Genomic DNA, 22,377 nt, shown 5'->3' on the forward strand with positions numbered 1-22,377 from the left:
AGCGGCCATGGCTCACGGGCCCAGCCACTCCGCGGCATGTGGGATTTTCCCGGACCGGGGCACGAACCGGCGTCCGCTGCAACGGCAGGCGGACTCTCAACCACTGCGCCACCAGGGAAGCCCTAACTCGCCAAGGGAAGCCCTAACTCGCCAGTTTGATCAAATACTAGATCTGATCTTCTCGTGGTCAGTTAGGTTTCTGAAGTGGTTACATTTTATGTGGTCGAAAATGTGAAACTTAACTTCTTCCGAATTGAGTACCTACTCTGCATGTGCCTGACATTATAGTAGTTGAGTTACAGAGCGAGCCTTTGCCTTCAGGTAGCTAGAAGGACAGTGAGATGTCCTAAGTCATAGAGCTGATGTATTCTCAGCACTGTGGACATGGGCGCCACCCTCAGTCTGGTCAAGGAAGGGAAATCAGAAGTCAGGGAGGCTGCACAGAGGAGCCTTGAATCAGATGAATTTGGGGTAGGACTTAGCTAGTCCGACAGGGAGGGGAAGGGTATTCCCCCAGCAGAGGGAAGAACACACTTAATGCCAGAGAAATGTGGCAGACTTGAGGAATGGGAAGTGGTTTGATAAGGTTAGAAACACTTGTTTCCGAATCTTTTTGACCTAATCTTTAGTTTTTAAAGAAGCATAATTGTCCTTTTTTACAGACATGTTTTGTTGATTGTGCACTTTTTTTGCAGACTACTATCCCAGGGTTCCATTTGTGGTCCTGGAATTATTGCAATGTCTCACGGTGTCTTCCTTCAGAAGAAGCTTTTTTTTTTTTTTTTCTCTTAAGAAAAGAGAAAGTAGAATTAGTGGGCATTTTACCAAAGAAAGATAATCAACTATTTCTCCATTGTTGAGCATGTACTTAAGAACAACTGGACTAGTGTTTTTTTGCTCTGCTTTTTCATTGAAAATATGCCCCTCTTATTTCTAGGGATTTCCCCCTGTTGAATATATACCCATTCTGAGCCAAATGGAGTGTTCTTCTTGCCTTTACTCTTAAGTAAATGCAATAGGTTGGTTACAGTGGTTTAATCCCCATCTTTTGATTGTTTTGTATCATTAAAAAAACACCAATTTATTGCTTGGAGAAATGTTTTGAAATGAATTAAGTTCTCTTAATGACTGTTAAATCTGCCCTATATCTCATCCTGGGCTTTCTTCGTGATCTGTAATTTGTGTAAAACTCATTGCTTTCACACATGCTCCTTACGTGACTGTTTTTGAATTTTGCAGACGATACCAGAAATTGCAGAAGATCATGAAGCCTTGGTAAGAATTTCTGATGGGTTGATTCAGATGATATAACACTTCCTTCTTCTCTGCCTAATGAAACCCTGTCCTCTGACTGATTGTGTAACTATGTGTCTAGATGTTTTGAGTAAGTGATTTATTTTTGCTTTTTTTTTAATTAATTTTTTTTTAATTAATTTTTTTTTGGCTGTGTTGGGTCTTCGTTTCTGTGCGAGGGCGTTCTCTAGTTGTGGCAAGCGGGGGCCACTGTTCATCGCGGTGCGCGGGCCTCTCACTGTCGCGGCCTCTCTTGTTGCGGAGCACAGCCTCCATCCAGACGCGCAGGCTCAGTAGTTGTGGCTCACAGGCCTAGTTGCTCCGCGGCATGTGGGATCTTCCCAGACCAGGGCTCGAACCTGTGTCCCCTGCATTGGCAGGCAGATTCTCAACCACTGTGCCACCAGGGAAGCCCCTTTTTGATGTTCTTATGAACAGGTTCTTTAAAAATTTATTTCCCTTTTCTCTTTGCTTTGTGGTAGAAAGAGTATTTTATGTTTGTAACCATAAAATGATCACATCAGGATTGCTACCCTTCTCCTGGAGCAAGGCTAGGCATAATTTTATGTATTACTTTAAAAAAAACTTTCTTTTTTGTGGCCTATGTGATGTTCAAAGTCAAAAGTCTTTGATTTTCTTCAGTGGTTTGGTAAGAAAAAGATCCGCATTAAAAAAAAGATTTAGGGCTGAAGTATGGAATGAAAATTATTTACTTTCAGTCTGAGAATGTGTTCAACCACCTATATATTTGTGAATTGCCTGATAATTACGTCTGGAAATCTCAAAACTTCTTTCTTAGAGTATTCCCTCCTCAGTGCCTTTATTATCCACTAAACAAGGTGAGTCCAAAGAGGATCTAACAAACTCTCTATAATAGGTTGAACAAAGTCCCATTTTGCTAAGTTGTTAAGTGTACAGTTTCAGTTTGAGAAGGAAGACTGAACAGTATCTGAAAATGTGCACCTTATTTTTTAAGCCTTCAGAGAAAATTCTGATCAGTGTATGATAGTGGTCTCAAATCATTCATCTTCCCCTACCCCTCCCACTAGAAGAAGTATTAATTGCAGGAACTCTTCAGTTATTAAATTCTAATAAAGTAGAAATATTGAGTTTTTAGGGTAAAGCTTCTTAAACCTAACTTTGATATATATTTTTAATATAGTAGAAGCACTTAATGGTAATAGCAGTAGAAGCCATCTTTTATGGGAATTTACTCTGTCCTGGGCATTGTCTCAATGTTTACACTCGTTACTTCTAATTCACACTTTTATCCACCATACAAGATGAGTAAAATTAGAATTGTTTCCTTTATGAAGAAGTTAAAATGAGGTGGTGTTGGGATTCGAACTGATTTTTTCTCTAACAACCTCATACAATTTACTAATGCAGAAGAATTTTGGGCTCTGAAGCCAAAATAATTTCTTAAAATTTATCTGCCAGTAGTTTTAATCTTTTGGTATATAGAGGTGTTGGAAGTGTGACTAAGTGTGAATCATGATTTCCATTTATCAATCGCAGACAAAATCAATGCTCAGGGCCCTGGTAATTGCAAAGTAGCTTAATCAGACTAAGTACCATAGATAATAATTATAAACTCTAGACAAAATATTGCAAACAGAAACATCTAAAAACAAGTGTCTGAAGAAACTGTATGGCAACTGAAAACAGACAGAAAGAAGTAAGTCAATCTTTGAGAGAACAAATAAGCCCTAGATGAGATTTGTGTGTTTGCAGCTTTTTGCCTGAGGAGTCCTGCTTATCCAGGTATCATGGGGTGACAAGAACCCTCAGTCTTAGTAAGTTACTAAGAGGATATAGTTTGGGGCTGGCAGAGCGGCTAGATTATTAAGGGGAATCCATGAAAGGAAGGAGGCTCAGAGGGTATGAGACGACCCCATATCTATATATAAACTCTGCCAAATCTATCACTGATCACTGAAGTGTGAATATACGTGTGTATGGGAACCCCAAAGGGACCTGGTAAAATTAGCAACTGGAAATGGGAAGAATTGGGAAGAGATTTAAACTGTCACTCACTGAGGAGTTTGGAGTCTGATTCTAGCCAAGTTAACTTCCTACTAGAACAAAAACCAATTCTTCAGAAGAACAAAGCTGAACTATGGCCTTGGCAATGTTTCATTCCCAATGTTCAGAATACAGTAAAAAATTACTAGGTATATAAGGAATAGGAAAAGATGACCTATACTTAAGAAAAGAAATAAAGCAAGTAGTAGAAGCCTGCCTTGAGATGACCCAGATGTTGGAAATAGCAGATGAAAATTTTAAAGCAATGTTTATAAATATATTAAAAGACTAAAGAAAAGCATTAGCATATTAAATTCGCAGATGGGGAGTCTCAGCAGAGAAATGGAAATAAGAAATAACCAATTGGAAATTATGAAACTGAAAAGTGTAATATTTAAAATGAAAAATTCACTGTAGGAGTTGAAGATGGCAGAAGAGACAGTAACCTTGAAGATATATCAGTATAGGTTACCCAATCTGAAGACTAGATGAGGTGAATAGTGAATTGACCTGTGAGATAGTAACAGTTGATTTTAAATACATTTAATTGGGGTACCAGAGAGAGAGGAAAAAGATAATGGGGCAGAAAAATGTTTGAGGAAATAATGATAGAAAATTTCTGAAATTTGTTGAAAAACATAAATTTTTAGATCTAAGAAGCTTGTTGAACCCAAGTGGGATAGATAGAAAACTATGCCTAGAAACATCATAGTCAAACTTCTGAAATTGAAGGATAAAAAGGATACCTTGAAGGCAGCCAGAGAAAATCAACTTATTACATTAAGAAAATGAAAATAAGAATGAGAGCTGACTTCTCATTAGAAATATGGAGGCCAGAAGGCAACCTCTTAAAAGTGCTGAAAGAAAAAAAAAAAAACTTGTCAACCCAGAATCCTTTTCTAATAACACTATCTTGGAAATGAAGGTGAAATAAAAGTACTTTCAAATAAAGGAAAACTAAGATGGTTCATTGTTAGCGGATACACACTACAGGAAATATGAAGGAATTCTTCAATTAAGAGGCTTCAGATCAGATTTGAAAAAGCAGGACCCAGCTATATGCTGTTTACAAGAGATATACTATAAATACAAAAGAACATGTAGTTTGAAAGTGGAAAAACATATACCATGTAACTGGAAATGATAATAAAACATTTGTTTTATTAATATCAGGTACAATAAGACTTCAAGGCAACATATTATCAAAGATTAAGAGAGATAACTCACAATAAAAAATGGTTGGCTCATTAGGAAGACATAAAGTGTTAAATGTGTCTGTACCTAATATATAAGGCTTCAAAGTACATGAAGCAAAATCTGACAACTAAAGAGAAGTATAGACAAATCTGTAATCATGGTTGGAGATTTTAACACTCTTTTCTAATTTCTTTTTTAATTTCTAATCTCCCTTCAAGAAAGAATTTGCTAATCAACCCTGAGGAGTACAGTTAGCTGATAGCTTCCTGCTATAGCACGTTCAAGATCCATAACAGCTTTCTAACCAAGACCATACACGCTCTTTCTAGGCAGCCACTAGTCAGTGAGCCTGATGAGCACGGTGCACATACCAGGGCCTGGCCATTTCTGCCCATTGCGGGACCCCTCTAACAATCCGTATTTATACTGAGCTTCCTCTTGGGTTGGCTGGGACTGTCAGAGCTACATCTGCGTCCTCTTTCCTTTCACAGGCATCATATCTACCTCACGGTCTGAAGGGTATTCTTACCCAGTCTTGCTTTGTGCCTCTTTATCTTTCACAAGCACCACCTATCTTCCAATAAACCTCTTGCTCTCCTTACTCCATCTCAGCGTTAACTGAGGACTAAACTGACACAAAACTGACCTATGAGGAAATAGAAAATCTGAATACCCACATCTGTTAAAGAAGTTGAATTCATTTTCAAAAGCCTTTACACAATGAAAATAGGTTACAATGGTGAATTTAATTATACATATGCAGAAGAAATACCAAATCTGCACATATGGTTTCAGAAAATAGAGGTAGAGGGGAAAAGTCCTCAGTCATGTTATGAGGCCTATGAGGCCAGTATCACTCTGATACCAAAACGTGACAAAGCCAATGCAGGAAATAAAAATTAATCAACAGAGGTGCAAAACTCCCCAGAAACGTATGAACAAATATACTCAAGCAATGTATAAAAAATATTTGTGGGGCTTCCCTGGTGGCGCAGTGGTTGAGAGTCCGCCTGCTGATGCAGGGGACACGGGTTCGTGCCCTGGTCCGGGAGGATCCCACATGCCGCGGAGCAGCTGGGCCCGTGAGCCATGGCCGCTGAGCCTGCGCGTCCGGAGCCTGTGCTCCGCAACGAGAGAGGCCACAACAGTGAGAGGCCCGCGTACTGCAAAAAAAAAAAAAAAAGATTTGTGGCCTGTAAAGATGTAAAGATTTATCTCAAAAATAGTTTAACATCTGAAAAATCAGTCACTGTGATTTAGTATTTAGCAAAATAAAGGAGAAAACTTAAAGAGAAAAAGCATCTTTACAGATACAGAAAGTAGATAATAGATACAGAAAAAGCATTTCATAGCGTCCAACAGTCATTCATAAAAATTCTCAGCAATCGAGGAATAGAGGGAACTTCCTCAACCTGATGAAGACTATCTGCAAAAAAAAAAAAAGCGTTATACTTAATGTTGGAAGACTGAATCCCCACCCCTCCCAATAAAGATTGGGAATAAGGCAAATATGTAGCACTTCTATTCAACCTTGTACTGTAGTTTTTAGCCATAGCAATAAGTCAAGAGAGAGTTAAAAGACATAGTGATCAGAGAGGAAGAAGTAAAACCAACTCTATTCGTAGAGGACATGATTGACTATGTAGAAAATCCTAGGGCATCTATAAAGAAACTGCTAGATCTCATAGCTGAATTTAGCAAAGTTTCAGGATATAACATGAGTATATAAAAGGGACATATTTTTATACCTTAATAGCAAACAACTGGAAAATGAAATTTTATAATTTCCATTTACAAAGTGTCAAAAATCATAAAATTCTTAGGAATAAATTTAACAAGAGACATCAGTATCTGTTCACTGAAAAAAAAAATATATTGCTGAAAGAAATTAAAGAAGACCTAAATAAGTGGAGAATATACCATTTCTTGGATTGGAAGACACAATATACTTAAGATAGCAATTCTCTCCAAATTAGGTTCAGTGAAATACAATCTTTTAAAAAGTAATTACGAGCCAATCCTAAAAACTTAAAGGAAATGTACTGGACCTAGAAGAGCCAAAACAGTCTTGAAAAACTCATAAAAATCAGTAAAGTTGGAAGATTTCATTAACTGACTTCAAGGCTTCCTGTAAAGTTAGTTATTAACACAATATGATATTGGTGTAAGAGGATAGACAGATCCATGGAATAGAATAGAGTCCAAAATTGATCCACAGTTAAATTTTCAATAAAGGAGCCAAGAGAATATATGCTGACATAAGAAATGCTATGATTCTAAAGGGTAAGGGAATGTCTGAAGGGCAACAGAAATCCATACATTTTAGTGTATATAAGTTTTACCAGAAACAAAATAAAATACTAGGGAAAACTCAAAGGGCAGGGTAGAACCATATTCATTAATTCTGGCAGTTAGGGATATATTCAGTATGATTTATTAATATCTTTGAAACTGGTCTTTATTTTCATCTTTTCTCTGCTTCTCTTTTGGGCATGACACCCAGTGGAGACATTTGGAAGCACTATTCTTTTATAAAATTAGCAGCATAAAATTTAAATGCTTTGAGATTGGCTGAATTTTGTTGGAAAGAAGAGGGTCTCTACTGAATTGATGAGAAATATTTATTTGAATCATTCCAGCACACATGGTGTGTTGGCTGTGACATGGCTGTCAACCAGCATGTAAAGTTTGCAGTCGGCTTAATTTGTGTCAGTCAGTGCTGCAAAATCTTTAGCTTGGCACTTTCTAAAAAAAAATAAACCAAACAAATAAAAATGCTCCCCGCAGGTGCCATGTGGTTGCTTTATATTTGTAGTCCTTTTAGCCTTGATCTTCTGCACCCAGCACTGACTTCAGAGACAGGACCCTGGCTCCTGCCTTCCCTCTTGGAGCCTGAGTCACTCCTCTAGCAGTGAAATAAGCATCTGTGGCAGGGTTCAAGAAGAGCTTTTATAGCTGCCTCATTTGAAATGAGATGATTGAGTCCGTTGATTTGGAAGGTGATACAGTTTTAGCATGGCTCTCCTTTTCTTGCAACTAAGGATTTGAAGTTGAATTTTGAAAAAATTCTCCCTCATGTAAACCTAGTATGCCATCCAGCAACCAGTTATAATGAATTATATATGTCATATATATACTATATGTATAATATAGTATATATGCATATTATATATTTTATAATATATAACATATAAACATAGTATATCTAATAACATTTATATCTATATATTTATAAGATACATATATATGATTATATATAATAGACGTCTAATAACATTATATCCATAGAGTATATAGTTATATATTTAAATATATTAAATGTAATTAGATAATATTTATATAAATATAAATTATATAACATTTATATAAAACATTAGATGGACCAAGAGAGCTCTCCTTCTCCTGGGCACCTTGGTGTGATGTGAAGAAGCTTCTCTCATTTGTCAGTCATTAATGGGTTATCACAAAGCCCAGAAAGCCCTAGCTGCGCTCTCAGAAATGGTGCTCCAACTCCTTAACAACCTTGGGGAGTTAAATCCTGGTCCCAAGAGCAGCTTGGAGGTTTGGAAACCAAACAATACTCTTTCCCTTTTTCTCCATCTTTTTCCCAGGTCCTTGCAGCCTGTCTGAGGAGCCTGTAGGCAGAGCTCTGGAACACTTGAGGGACAATCCCCAGATGTTACTAAGGCCATTTGGATTATGAGTCCATTGAGCAAGGAGCAGAGTCATTTTGCCTTCAGATAATTAGACAGCATAAATACAATTTATCTTTTGCTTTTAAAGCAGTTAATGAAGACTAATATCGTCTCTAGTCCCAGCTACAGGGAATATAAAGAAGAGTTTGATTTCAGCAGCATGTTACTCCTTTTTGACTGCCCGTTCCATTGCTTGTTCTTTTAGTGACAATACTGAGGCAGTATTTTTGCACTGTGTGGAGGTCACAAATGCCATCCTCCAATGTCTTATAGATGGGCATCTTATAGCAGTTGAGGTCTTTTAGCGTGCCAGGTGTAAACAGATGTCAGCCATTCGTTATCACTTGGTGGTTGTTTTTTCCTTTTTATAAGTAAAAAAATTGCTAATATGGTTTATCACTAATAATATAATAAAATAATAAATGAGCTAATATTGTTTACTAATAATTCTATACATTATTATGTAATAATATTTTCACAGTAATTCTAATGCCTACATAATCTGTTAATAAATCTTACTAATTGCTTTTATTTCCTGGCTCTCTTATTTTCCTGAGGCAATTTCCTGCCTTTTTTTTTTTTTTTTTGCAAGCTAATGTTTGGATTTTCTTAGGACTCATTGTCTGTAGAAAGAGCCATTCTGGAATTTTTATATAACCTTTCTTGCTAGTATTTTTAATCCATTTTCCGCCTATCCTTCTGCTTTTTTTTGTTTTCTTAAAATAAGCTTGAGTTTTCTGGTTTGGAATTTCCTTTTTGGGGCATGATTCTCTGATGCCACCCTGTATGATTGGGATTGCCCGCCTGTGACTCAGAAAAGCCTTAAAAAAATATTTGCTGCTTTTCTCTCTGGCTTGAAACGTTTGGCTTTTCTTGCAATTTTTTTTTTTTTCTCTCTCCAAGGACAGAGAATTCTTGACACAATGAAGATAGACATTTGAAAATCATGAGCTTTATGTACCTTTTTAAAATACCACTTTGCATAATGATAATAACTGACATTCGCATACTGCCTTCCATGTGCTATATGGTGCTTAGAGGGCTCTAAGTATGGTAGCTCCTTTCATTTCCCCAGCAATCCTCTGAGTTAGGTATCACCACCACCACCAGCATCACTGTCGTCCTCATTTTTATAAAATGAGGAAACCGAGGCATACAATGTGTCCTTGTCCACTGAGAGCTGGAGGGTAGCCTCTGCTGTCTGACTCCAGAAACCAACCGCTTAGCCATTTCTATCAGGCACACCTCATCCCCTCTGATCTCCGGCAGCTTGGGATCACGGTCCTTTCCTGAGAGCCACTTCCTCTTTGGTAGGTCTCTTTTCAGCATCACAGCTTCGGAGATGATGCAGAATTTTCCAGGTCTGTTATTGAGGCTGGGCTGAGAACACTAGGAAGAAGGGAAATTGTGAAGCTGTTTTAAAAGAAATATGAGGGCTTTCCTGGTGGCGCAGTGGTTGAGAGTCCGCCTGCCGATGCAGGGGACACAGGTTCATGCCCCGGTCCGGGAAGATCCCACATGCCGCGGAGCAGCTGGGCCCGTGAGCCATGGCCGCTGAGCCTGCGCGTCCGGAGCCTGTGCTCCGCAACGGGAGAGGCCACAGCAGTGAGAGGCCCGCGTACCGCAAAAAAAAAAAAGAAATATGAGCTTGTTTCCTATTCTATTAATTGAAAATGGATGGGAAGATTCAATCTAGGCACTTTATGAGACTTTGTAGTGTAGCAATTGTGATATATAAGCGTCTACAGATTAAAAATCTGAACAACTAATTTTATTTTTAAAAAATCAAGCATATGAATCAGTGTGGTTGTATATAGTGTGGAGATCCTGGTGGGCGTAATTCAATGTACTTGAAGGGAAAGTACTTCTCTTGAGAGTTTTGAGTTACTATTTATTATGGTGATAATTTACAGTAGAGGTGAGTTTCTGTAAAAGATTCTCAGTGTTGTTTTGAAAGCCCTAGAAATCAGGGTATTGTCTGATAAGGGTCACGGGTGGAGCTTGTTTAGAAGGCTGTTCTTTTACTTGAGCTTGCCTGATCTCTGCTTAGACTTCTAACCCACTCATGAGACCCTTCCTACAGCCTTTTGAATCACAGCAAGTCTATGGCCAGCGAACAGTTATTATCTATAATATTCTAGAAAGATATTATATAAAGCCTATTAACTAAAGATAAAATGCTGGCCAGTGTAATATAGAAATGAATATGTGTACTTACATATATATTTGTATCTATGTGTGTGTGTGTAAATGCACTCACCCAAACACACACACACACACACACACACACACACACAAATATAGACCACAAGAATCCTTTGCAAAATGCTAATACTGTTAATAGAATTATTTATAATCTTCCCTGTTGGATACCCAGAGATAATAAAAGAAGCATATTGCCCTCTTCCTAATTTTTGTTTGCTGGGAAACTTTTTAAAGCTATCATTTACTGAATTCTTGTATGTTACACACTTTATTAAGTGCTCTACAAGCAGCTCTGTGATGAAATAGATTTCACTATCCAGTTTTTCAGCAGAGAAGACAGAGGCTCAGGGAGATTAGGGACCTGCCCAGTACAACACAGCTCACCTGAGTGAGAGTGTGAGCCCAGGTGTGTCCCACGGAGGCCCTGGCTCCCCTCTGTGAAGCCACCTGCCTCCTGCCTATTGACTCATGTTTGCAAGGACATTGCCTGTGGCCCAGCTGCTTATCCCAGCGATCTCTTACAGTTCTGCTTGTATTCAGCTCTCTAAAGCTTTCTCACTTCTGTCTTCCCTTGTATTTAGCTCTTGGGCCCATCACCCTTATACCATCTTGTGTTTTCCAGCTTTGGAGACATGCTGTCCTTCACCCTGACGGCCTTTGTGGAGCTGATGGACCACGGAATAGTGTCCTGGGATACGTTTTCGGTGGCATTCATCAAGAAGGTAATTCAGATTGTGCTTCCCAAGGTCAAATCACTTCCTTCTTTTACAGATGTTTTTCTCTGGTTTGAGCATATTTTAGAATGGTTTCTTTTAGTTCTTTGTGTTAAAGTGTGAGTGTGGTTTTCGATAGTATTATGTATGTGGGGGGTCAGGGCACCTAAATTCTGTATGAAAAATGACGTTTTCTTCCCACTGGGATCATAAGGGATTGTATAATACATGAGAACCCGTAGTCAAGGAAAATCAAGGTGACATGTTAAAATCAGAGAAGCATCTGCTGAGCCCCTGTTCTGGACTCTGCTGTTCTCAAGATCTAAGTAGAGTTCCTGCTGTCCTTCCCAATCCTTGTCCCCTTAACCAGGTGTTCAGGAAAAGGGAAAGAGGCAAAATATACTGATTATTATATGACTGGGTCTGAAGCAGGAATGTAAGAGAAGAAGGTGTGCTTGGATCCATGCCTCTTAGGCCGAGTAAGCCTGCTTACTGGTAATCTTGGTGCAGTAAATGTCTCTGAGATCAACTAATTCGATTGGTTCCTACTTTCCTTAGGAGGAAACTAATGAAGGTACAGGCAAAGGTGGACCTGGTTTGGGGAGAGAGGGCAGAAGAGGCCCTACCATTCCCAGCGTTGAATAGTAATAAAGACGTGTCTGCAAATTTACAATTCTGTTTCCAGTGTTCTAATCAAAAGTGAATAGTCCTGACTTTATAACTATTAAATGTAGTATTAAATCAAGAATCATTATTATTTATTAATTTGTTAACTTATTTTTCCTCTCTTTGTATTTGTGAAATGGTTTATAAATGTATTGGCATCTTTCTTCCTGCTGTTTTTGGGAATGAAGAGTTGTTTGGAATTCATACATTTATCTTATCTAGATTCCTGGGAAGGGTTGCCTAAAATAAAGAATTTCAGAGAGTCTGTGCAAAAGCTGGAAAATCAAAGCAAAATCCAGTATGAGTCACTTGAGTCTTTAAAGACTTTTATTTTGAAATCATGGTAGAGTTATAGAAAATTTGCAAAAAAACAGTACAGAATGTTCCATATAAGCTTCAACCAGTTTCCCTAAACATTTTGCATAATAATAGTATCATTATAAAAACTAGGAAATTAACAGTGGTGTAATACATTATTTGATTTCAGCAGTTTTTCTACCAATTTCCTTTCTCTGGTTAAGGACCAGATCCAGGATCCAAGACTGCATTTAGTTGGCGTGTCTCCCAATGTGACATTTCCTCAGTTTTTCCCTGTCTTTCATGACTTTGACAATTTTGAAGAATACTGGTCAGTTATTTTGTAGAATGTCCCTCAGTCTGGGTTTTTTGATATTTCCCTCATGATTAAATTAAGGTTATGCATTTTCGACAAGAATATTAGAGAAGTAATGTTGTGCCCTTTTCAGAGCATCACATTGGGGTTTGAGATGTTAATATGCTTATTAATGGTGATGTTGACCTTGATTATGTGGATAAGGTGGTATCTTCTGGGTCTCCCCACTGTGAAGTTATCTCTTTTCTTTTTGAAGTTAGTCAGCACCTGGAGGGAGACACTGCCTTGAATTGAAGAGCATAGAAGAGCCCCTAGTCTGTTCATTGAGGGTGTTGGGAGCAGAAGCCCCACAGATTGAACGCCTTCATGATGTTGCCTATTTTTTTCAGAGGAGGGCCGATTGGGAACCCAGGGCCTTCTTGACGCACCTCTGAATCCCTTTTTCCTACGAGGGAAACAAGTAATGGGAACCACCTAGAAAACATACAAAGAAGGATGAAGCCTCTTTTTGCCTATATTTGTCAGTGGTATGAATTGCTAAAAAAAGGAGAAATGACTGTAGAAGAGAAAGCCAAGGAAATCCTGATGTGTTAGGAAGTGCTTTCCTTTGGTGGTGACAGGAAATGCAAGCATTAGATTATGAATGCAGAGAAAAAATTGCTGTAATTTTTCTTTCCAAGATAAAAGTTCTAGAGAAATGGAATATTATTCAGCCGTAAAAAGAATGAAATATTGCCATTTGTAGCAACATGGATGGACCTAGAGATTATCATACTAAGTGAAGTAAATCAGACAAAGACAAATATTATATGATATCACTTATATGTGGGATCTAAAAATAGTACAAATGCACTTATTTACAAAACAGACTTACAGACATGGAAAACAAACTTATGGTTACCAAAGGGTAAAGGGGAGACGGATAAATTAGGAGTATGGAATTAACAGATACACACTACTACATATAAAATAGATAAACAACAAGGACCTACTGTAGAGCACAGGGAACTATATTCAATATCTTGTAATAACCTATAATGGAAAAGAAGCTGAAAAAGAATATATATATGTGTGTGTATATATATATATACACACACACGTATATATGTACACATACATATATAAAACTGAATCACTTTGCTGTACTGACACTAACAGAATATTGTAAATCAACTGGACTTCAATTTAAAATAAAAGTTCTAGGGGAAGTAAGTTCAAATCTAAAAATACTGGGTTTTGCACATTTTTTATACTTAACAGAATTTTTCAATTCATTCTGAATTTATAGCAGGCCTTTCTTTCCTACATCCAAATTGCTTAGCTTTTCTGATATTAGAGCCTCTTTTGCTATAAAAACAGTGCCATTCTGGACGTGAATTCCTTGAAGTTATGTTATGCTTTCATGCACATTATCTCTTTTGATACCCACAGCAAATCCTTTGCGGAACAGAGCAGTTAGTCTTGCTATTCCTGGTCAGGAGATGAGGACACAATGGCTTGGGGAGATTGAGTGAGGTTATAGAGAGCGGGGTGTCATTGGTCCCCCGGGTCAGGGCTCCCTCCCCCTTCATCATGCACCTGTGTTTTAAGCGATGGAAAGAATAGCTCCTGAAGAATAGTCCTGTTGAAGCAGCGTTACCTGTTGTTCAGCCCTCCCTGACCTCACTGGCGCAGAGTTAACTGATTTCTTCTGCTCTTCATTCTCCTTGGATCTTGTATATGCCACTATCCCAGCACTTACCACATTTCTGAGGACTTCTTGTTCTTTTGACTGGCTCTCCCAAGAGACCATGAGTCCTTGGAGGGTGGAACCGTGGCTTTCTTCCTGTCTCTATCCTTAGAACCCGGCATAGAGTAAGACCTTAATACGTTTCTGTGAAATGAATGAGTGAAATTTGCTTTGGAAGCATTTTTTTAAACCCTGAAACTTGAAGAAAAAAAAAAATACTGTGCCACTGTATTTAAATATATTTCAATTAAAACTTCAGTTATGAATATAAAGGAATTACAAAGCTGTCTTTCTTTAAATGATGTGAGATGTGGTTAGAGAGAATGACAATAATCTAATTTCCTAACTGCTTATGGAAACAGTTTTCATTCACTGAAATTAAATAAAAATCATATTAGATCTAAGGAAGCAGACTAGCAGTCTTGGCAGTTTAAGTTAAAAATTAAATATTTTTCAAAAGGCAGCACGTTTAATATATGCTATCCTGATTCCTAGTCATTCTGTTTCCTTTGCATTGCTACTTAAATCTCAACTCCTTATGTGAATTAAAAAAAAGTGGTCATCAGAAAATGACTTTATAATTGATAGTTTTTGTAAGGTTAACTTTTTTATTCATTAGCTGGATCAAATTCAGCACTTTGACAACCCAGGAATTGTATACAGGCAACTGTCTTTTAAATGGAGCTTTATCTAGACAAAAATCAACTAGGAAATGCGCCGACAAAAGATGCTTATCTCTGTGGTCCAGACTTGGCTTCCTATTAATGCCAAATTCATACGACTTTGGAGCAATATTTTTCCCCTGCCAGCCTTGGTCTCCTTCTCCACTATCTATTTTGTTATGTGTGAATCTAGATTCTAGTTTACAAACTTTTTCTGTAATAAATAACATCATTTCATAAACACTTTGAAACTTGGAATCTCTTGATGCCAATATATAACGTTGTTGCTTTTTAAAGACTTGGCTTCTTAGGGAGAGGGTCAGAAGGCATGGAGAGGAAAGAAATGAAAAAAAAAAAAGAAAAAACCTAGAACTTTCTGTGCTACCAGTTGGTTTTCCCCTAGCCAAGTATAATATCGGTGATTTTTCTTGGAAGGAAAGTTTTATACAAATGCTCTTGAAACCTTAGCTCTGCAGGAGGGCCTGGTTCACCCTGCAGTATTTTCAGTGCCTGGATAAACATCCAGCCAGTTTCAGCTTAGAGACCCAATAATTTTTGCCTCTTAAAAACTTGAGAGATTTATGGGCTTCTGCCCAGATAATTTAAAATATGGGAGTGGAGCTCCATGTTCTCCATGGATCTTTTCAGTTTTGATAACTTAGGATAATTTTAAGATCTCAATCTAAGTGATTCAAAGAAGTGTTTATGTAATTTTAATAATTTGTATCATTGATTCATGTGATGACCCTTAGCTTCTAAAATGTCACCCAAATATTCCTATGTTTTATTTCGGTAGCACTTTTAAATGAGTGGAAGCACGTGGAGGTAATATATATAATTACTTGTAGTTCCTCCTACCTCTTTTTCCCTTTGATACAGACCTACTTTCAAGAAGCTGTCCTTTGATTGATTTAGGCCGGCTCACCTGTATTGACCAAAAATACAGAAATGGAGCTGGGAAAAATTTAAAGGCGAAGGAAGTCATTATTGACTTTTGGGAAGACAAGGGAAATTAAAATTTGACCAGACTATCTTTAACCTTCTATAAGCTATACTACGATCTATAGTTTTTAAACTAGACATAGAAAATAACATTTATACAGTCACAAATTCGTCCATGCACCAATAGGGAGCCTGTCTACAGTCATCATGTTTGCTCAATCAGCCCTGATGCCTTGGTTATTAGTACTCATTAGTTGACAATATTGGGTCATTTAGATGTCTAGTTAAAACTATTGACAAAATAAGGCAAAAGATAGAAGTTAGTTTCAAAAAACAACTAGTATCTCCTACAGAATTGTGCACAGGACTCTAGTGAGTTGTGTGCCTCCTCTCTGCCAGCTTAGTGTGTTACACAAAATTTTGTATCCTGCTTCAGGCTTGCTGAAGAGATGGGATCTATGTGTCAAGGAAGAGCTGAAGTGATGGAAAAGATTAACTTTAAACAATACCTTGAGGAAGGTAATGGATTAGTTTCATGAGAGAGAAATATATAAAAATGGCAAATGGAAATGGAATATATATGTGGGGTACAATGTCTGAATGAAAGCAAAGACCATATAGCCTGTTTTACCATCATTGTATAAGCCTGTTGGGAGCAGGTGAGAGTTAATAATTTGCAGAGAACTTTAAAACCCATTATACGAAAGTGTGCTTCATACCAGGGAAACATTGAGAGTTTTGATTGAGTATTTCAAGAAAGGAAATACTGTCACAGGATATTTATGGAAGTAAAGGGTAAATTTGTATTAGAGGGAAATCTTGAATATAGAGGAAACTGAAGAAGATGCTGTCTTAGTAACCCAGGAACGAGTTGGACCGTGGGCCAGTGTTATGTATATACAACTGAACATGTATCATAGGGGAGACATTGCAAATGTGTCCACGGAAATAGAAAGTAGGGAACTAAGACTATTAATCACTAATGATTATGGCAAACTTCGAGAAAGGTGATACTTGAGAAGGCAGGAATAAGAAGTCAATGAGATTGATTTTTAGCCCATTTAATTTTAGGCTTTGTTGGAATGTCTAAGTGGAGGTGTACTTTTGGATGCCAAGAATAAGCACGTAACATACTTCATAGTAAATGACTTTTTTTTTTTTTTTTTTTTTTGTGGTATGCGGGCCTCTCACCTCTGTGGCCTCTCCCGCCATGGAGCACAGGCTCCGGACGCGCAGGCCCAGCGGCCATGGCCCACGGGCCCAGCCGCTCCGCGGCATGCGGGAGCCTCCCGGACCGGGGCACGAACCCACGTCCCCTGCATCGGCAGGCGGACTCTCAACCACTGCGCCACCAGGGAAGCCCGTAAATGACTTTTTAATCTGTCTGTGCTAGATTATAAAGTCCTTGAATTTAAAAATCATGTGTGTTTGCTCATCTCTTGATTTCCAGATCCTAGGTCAGTGCAAGCCTGTTTCATAGCATATGGTCAATACGTATCACTTGAATGAATGCAAAGAAGGGATGAAGGCTAGAGGGTGGGGGAGGGAGGTTGACCATCAGCTTTCAGCTGGAGGATTCTCCATGGAGTCTTAAAGGTACATCCAAATTTACTAAATGGAGACAAGAAAAGGAGCATGGAAGGAAAATAGAATTAGTGCAGAGAAATAAGAGTTATTGTCAATGCACTTCTTTGTGAGTTCTTCAGTTTTCTACTAAGTGCCAAGAATTATACTGGGACAATGAAAAATGGTTGGGGTGGTGCTGGTGGGGAAGTCAAAGAATTTACATTCTGTTTAGAAGAGATCTAAGTTAGGTGTTAAACCATGAGCACGGTATGAGGGTCATTGGATTTGGGGGAGAGAAAGTTGGCCTTAGAGAAGGAAAGGTGGCATGATAGATATCATAGGGGAGCTGGCCCATCTATGAGGATTAAGGCGAGGGCTTGGCAGGGACAGTAAACACATTAGAGAAGTTTACTAGCTGTGAAAGGAGCTAAAGCAGTCTTTTGAGAATCTTAAAGTTCTCATACTCTTCCTGTAGTCTGTATTATAAAATAATAGCTTTTTGGAATATAAATCATAATGTTACTTTATTTCTTCATGTCGTTTATTTTTCACTCCATGAGATCCAGGTGTATCTGGAGGCGCAGAGGGTGTTGATATCTGTACCCCTCACTCCTACTTTCACTGGGGAGTCATTGGGCTAAAAACAGTTGAGCTGGTAACTGTCAGTTGTCATGGTCCTTTTGCATTTTATCTTGTACAATGATGGAGAGAGGATGAGAAGGGGACAGTGAGACAGCAGAAAGGGAGAAATTAGTTTTGATGGGGGGGAGCAGTAAGTGTCAATTTGTCATGGAACCAAATTATTTAGCTTTTAAGAAAGCAGTCATTATGATGATATAATCACAGCGTTTTAGTGCGAGTTGTCAACAGACAGTAAGAACTTTTAATGAGGCCTCTAAAATAAAACCTTCATGGTACCCATGTGTTTGGGTTACTGTGATCCATTATTCTAATGCTTATGTTACTTCCCTCTTACATTGTGATTTATTATGCTTGAGGCTTTAGTGATTAATTCCTTAGGGAATGTATTTTAGAGCTTAAACGACTATTTTAACTTTTAACACTTCTAATTTAAATGTTTTCCTGTTTGCTAAATTTGAGAGAGATGAGAAGAATTTATTTTAACCATAAGGAATTGGAAGAATGGGGGAAAGAGTGTTTCACTGAGTGTTCCGTTGAATAAAAAGGAGAATAGCCAGTGAGTGAAAAGTTGCCAGTTGCATTGTGTTGACAAGTGTGATTTGTGTGAGTCCCTCAAGAATGTAACAGGAGCATAATAAGAACATAAAAGCCACAGATCGTGTGGGTGAAGGAGTAGCCTGGAAATGGAAGGGAATGGCTATTAGTATATGTTGAAATTACTGTCTCAAAGAAACACAAGAGTTCTTACAATATATGTGTTGAAATTGTCTGCCCCTGAAAGCTGAAACTCAGAAGAATCATTCCAGAAACACCAGACAGAATAATTCTTTGAAGCTGTTTCCTTTTTAAGATTGCTTATTACTGAGCTAGAGAAATAGGATATAAATAGTGGTCTGTAATAAGCTGGTGAACAATCATTGTTGACTCCATGCGTTTCTGACTATTCTTCTGTAATAGTACTATTCCACGTACTTTTCGTCCTCGGTGTCTGGTGTTTCTTAAATGAGCTCCCGATTTACTTGATTTGCTCCCTTCTCTACTTCTTTGCTCTGCTTACCATGAGTTGTGTCCTGCTTGGGTTTTCAGATAGCAAGTTTTGTCAACAAGTCAGCCATAGACGTCTCCATCCTGCAGCGGTCCTTGGCCATTCTGGAGTCCATGGTGCTCAACAGCCATGACCTCTACCAGAAGGTGGCGCAAGAGATCACTATCGGCCAACTCATTCCCCATCTTCAAGGGTAAGCAAGATTGACTCCACCACAGTGGGAAGGGAAAATGCTTCAGGTGGACAGCCACCATAACCCCCTGGGAAAGGTTTCCTATTGGTTTGACTAATACACAGAAAAAGAATCTTGATTTGGTATATAATCAAACCATGTCCCATGCTTGTCCCCCATCACACTGACATGGCACAGTTACTTGCCCCTGGGTGCTCCCCTTGTTTGCTTTTGTCACTGGTCTGCCCCCAGTGCCTTGGTAGGCACTCACTTCTGATCAATGTTGGTAGATATCGGTAGAGTTTTACTTTTAATAAGACACAATAGGACAATTTGTTCTCTTAAGTTCTCAACAGTCTTTATCCTTAATCATATAAAATAGTGCTTTCTGTGATATAATGAGAATTTTCATACTTAATTAGGAATTTTTAAAGCCAGACTTCTTTCTTAGGCTCCAGGTGATTACAATGGCCTTTGATTGCTGTATTCTATAATATACGAATTTTTTAAGAGGCTTGAGCTATGAGACAGCTGCCCTAGCAGACTTCGGTCTTTGGGGATCTCTCCTTCTCTCTATGCTTAGGTAACTAGTAAGGTTGCCTCCGATGATACAAGCCTGAGAAGGAATCCCTTGTACAACGCCACTTTATCAATTAAAGTATTTGGATTGCAGGTGGCAAGAAGCATCCTGAGCTAGGACAGGGAGTTTATTGAAAGGATACTGGCGCACTTTATAGAACCGAGGAATGACTTAAGTAGCTAAGCCTTGGGAAGGACAGAAACTATGGCCTCCTTGGAGTCTTCACAACAGGCCTTTTCTCTAGCGTACTGGCTGGCAGTCACGTGACTTGGCTCCCAGTAACTGCTGCCCCTGGTCTCTCAGGTCACACTGGCAGATTTTCAAGAAGAAACCTGATTGGCCTGTTTGGGTTGGGGGTGTAGGATGGGGATGCGAGGGAGTATTCAGTAGTTCTCAATCTACCGAAAATGTTGACTGTGTTTATAATATAAACTACCAAAGTGCATTAGACGTTTCCTTCATATGGAGGGGGTATGGTGACTAGAATGTAAAATGTTAAGTAACACAGTTTATGGATTGTGGCCTCGGGAAATTAACATATGCTCTAAAATGATGATTTTGTGTGAAATCTCTCTGGAAATAATACCAGTTTCACATGTCCCTGAATGTGAACTGTATCAACTTAAAAGTCTGTATCTTTTCTCTGAATCTCGAGGGCATCACTGTGCATTTATAGAGTGCTTTGCCAAGTGGAGAGTTTCTCATTTGCCAAGTGCTGTACTAAAGATTTTATATGCATTACCTCATTTTATGCTAAAGGCAGCTCCTTGAAATAGGAGTGTTTTTACCCAGTGTTACAGATGAGGAAACTGTGTAGGGACACCCTGTGAACTTGTCCAAGGCCACACAGCCGGGCTGTGGGGCACTGGGCTTAGAATTTCATCCTGCCAAAGGCTGTGTTCTAAGCTCTGCCTCTTCCTAAATTATCTCTAAATATAGCCTATAGGCCTCTGGTCCTTAGCCTTGGGTCCTTCTTATTTACTATTTACCATGCAGCTAACATTAGATCTTGGCTTTATTTGAAATTTCCGATTTCATTCCTGTGAAAAGCAAATTTGTAAACATAAAAACCTATTCTTTTGTTATTTAAAAGTTTCTGTTTGGTAGATAGCTAGTGGGAAGCAGCCGCATAGCACAGGGAGATCAGCTCAGTGCTTTGTGACCACCTAGGGGTGGGATAGGGGGGGTGGGATAGGGAGGGTGGGAGGGAGACACAAGAGGGAGGGGATATGGGGATATATTGTACATAGAGCTGATTCATTTTGTTGTACAGCAGAAACTAGCACAACATTGTAAAGCAATTATACTCCAATAAAGATTTTTTTTTTTTTTTTTTTTTTTTTGCGGTATGCGGACCTCTCACTGCTGTGGCCTCTCCCGTTGTGGAGCACAGGCTCCGGACGCGCAGGCCCAGCGGCCATGGCTCACGGGCCCAGCCGCTCCGCAGCATGTGGGATCTTCCCGGACCGGGGCACGAACCCGTGTCCCCTGCATCGGCAGGCGGACTCTCAACCACTGTGCCACCAGGGAAGCCCTCCAATAAAGATTTTAAATTAAAAAAAAAGTTTCTATTTGAGAAATAGATTTTTAGAATATGTAATATTATTGCCATGGTGACAAAACAGTTTCCTTTATCATAAACCCAGGAATGTAGGGAATACCCAGGACTACTCCCAGGTATACTTCATGCATCAGACAGAAAATCACATACACACATACACACATACATCCCCTGGTCCATGTTTTTGACTCTAATAGAGGAGAAGTGGAGAGAGCCAGCTGGCCACCTGTATGTCTGGGTGATCTCCACTGAGCGTGTTTTGCCTGGCCAGCAATAGTAATTGTCCCCTCACTGTGTTTCAAGCCTCGTGATGGTCGAAATATTTTTTCAGTGCTGACTGCGTTTTCTAGGTCCTGGCTTTCTCTCTCATTATTTTGGGGGGACATAATCATGAGCTTTATCATGGTCTAACTCAGGGGTAGCCTCTTCTGACTTTCTGTATTACTGTGTGTCTTTACAGGACAGATCAAGAAATCCAAACCTATACCATTGCGGTGATTAATGCACTTTTCCTGAAGGCTCCTGATGAGAAGAGGCAGGTAAGTTGCACTTCTTTTGTCTTAAAGACTGTGCCCAGCTGTGCTGGCAACTTTTGGTACAGAGAGAGCCTTCCCCTTCCCATCCCAGGAACTCCTGTGGGGCTCCTTGCTGCCCAGTGGTTTGCCTGGACAGCCTGGGATCATTCACAGATCCAGTGGGAACTAGGTGGAGATGGGCAAGCCCCTGTCTGATGAGGAAAGTTAGGAGTGTTCCAGTGGTAGAGCCCTTTCATCACATGAAACCTGACATAGAAGCCCAGAACAAAGAGATGAAATAAAGATGAAACTCTGCCTCTGTGATGGATTCAGAGTTAGAAGCCCCTGTGATCTTCTGTCATTTCATTGGATACTCACTGGGTCCAGAGAGGGATTGTCCCCATTTGCCTGATGAAAAAACGTAGACCCTGAGAGTTGTCATGCTTTCCCCAGGGAGGTGTGAGATGGGAAGGTGAGAAGACAAGTTCTTCTTCAACTAGGGAAAGGACCATTATCAAGTGGTTGTAGAAGAAGTGGGTTTTTGCATGTCTTAGAA

At 39.1% G+C, this 22,377-nt stretch overlaps 1 protein-coding gene across 8 annotated transcripts in view; it reads left to right on the forward strand.

Annotated features, from left to right (window-relative positions):
- Positions 1–22,377, forward strand: part of ELMO1 (engulfment and cell motility 1) — a 548,623-nt gene that overhangs the window by 177,135 nt on the left and 349,111 nt on the right. For all 8 annotated transcript variants that reach the window (XM_060156835.1, XM_060156841.1, XM_060156838.1 and 5 more), the window contains 4 exons: positions 1,240–1,275; positions 11,038–11,137; positions 19,035–19,186; positions 21,767–21,845. In XM_060156835.1, coding sequence (XP_060012818.1) covers positions 1,240–1,275; positions 11,038–11,137; positions 19,035–19,186; positions 21,767–21,845 — 367 coding nt within the window. The remainder of the gene's footprint in view (positions 1–1,239; positions 1,276–11,037; positions 11,138–19,034; positions 19,187–21,766; positions 21,846–22,377) is intronic.

The sequence above is a fragment of the Lagenorhynchus albirostris genome, chromosome 8 (genome assembly GCF_949774975.1).
Source record: "Lagenorhynchus albirostris chromosome 8, mLagAlb1.1, whole genome shotgun sequence".
In the NCBI taxonomy this organism is placed as follows: domain Eukaryota; kingdom Metazoa; phylum Chordata; class Mammalia; order Artiodactyla; family Delphinidae; genus Lagenorhynchus; species Lagenorhynchus albirostris.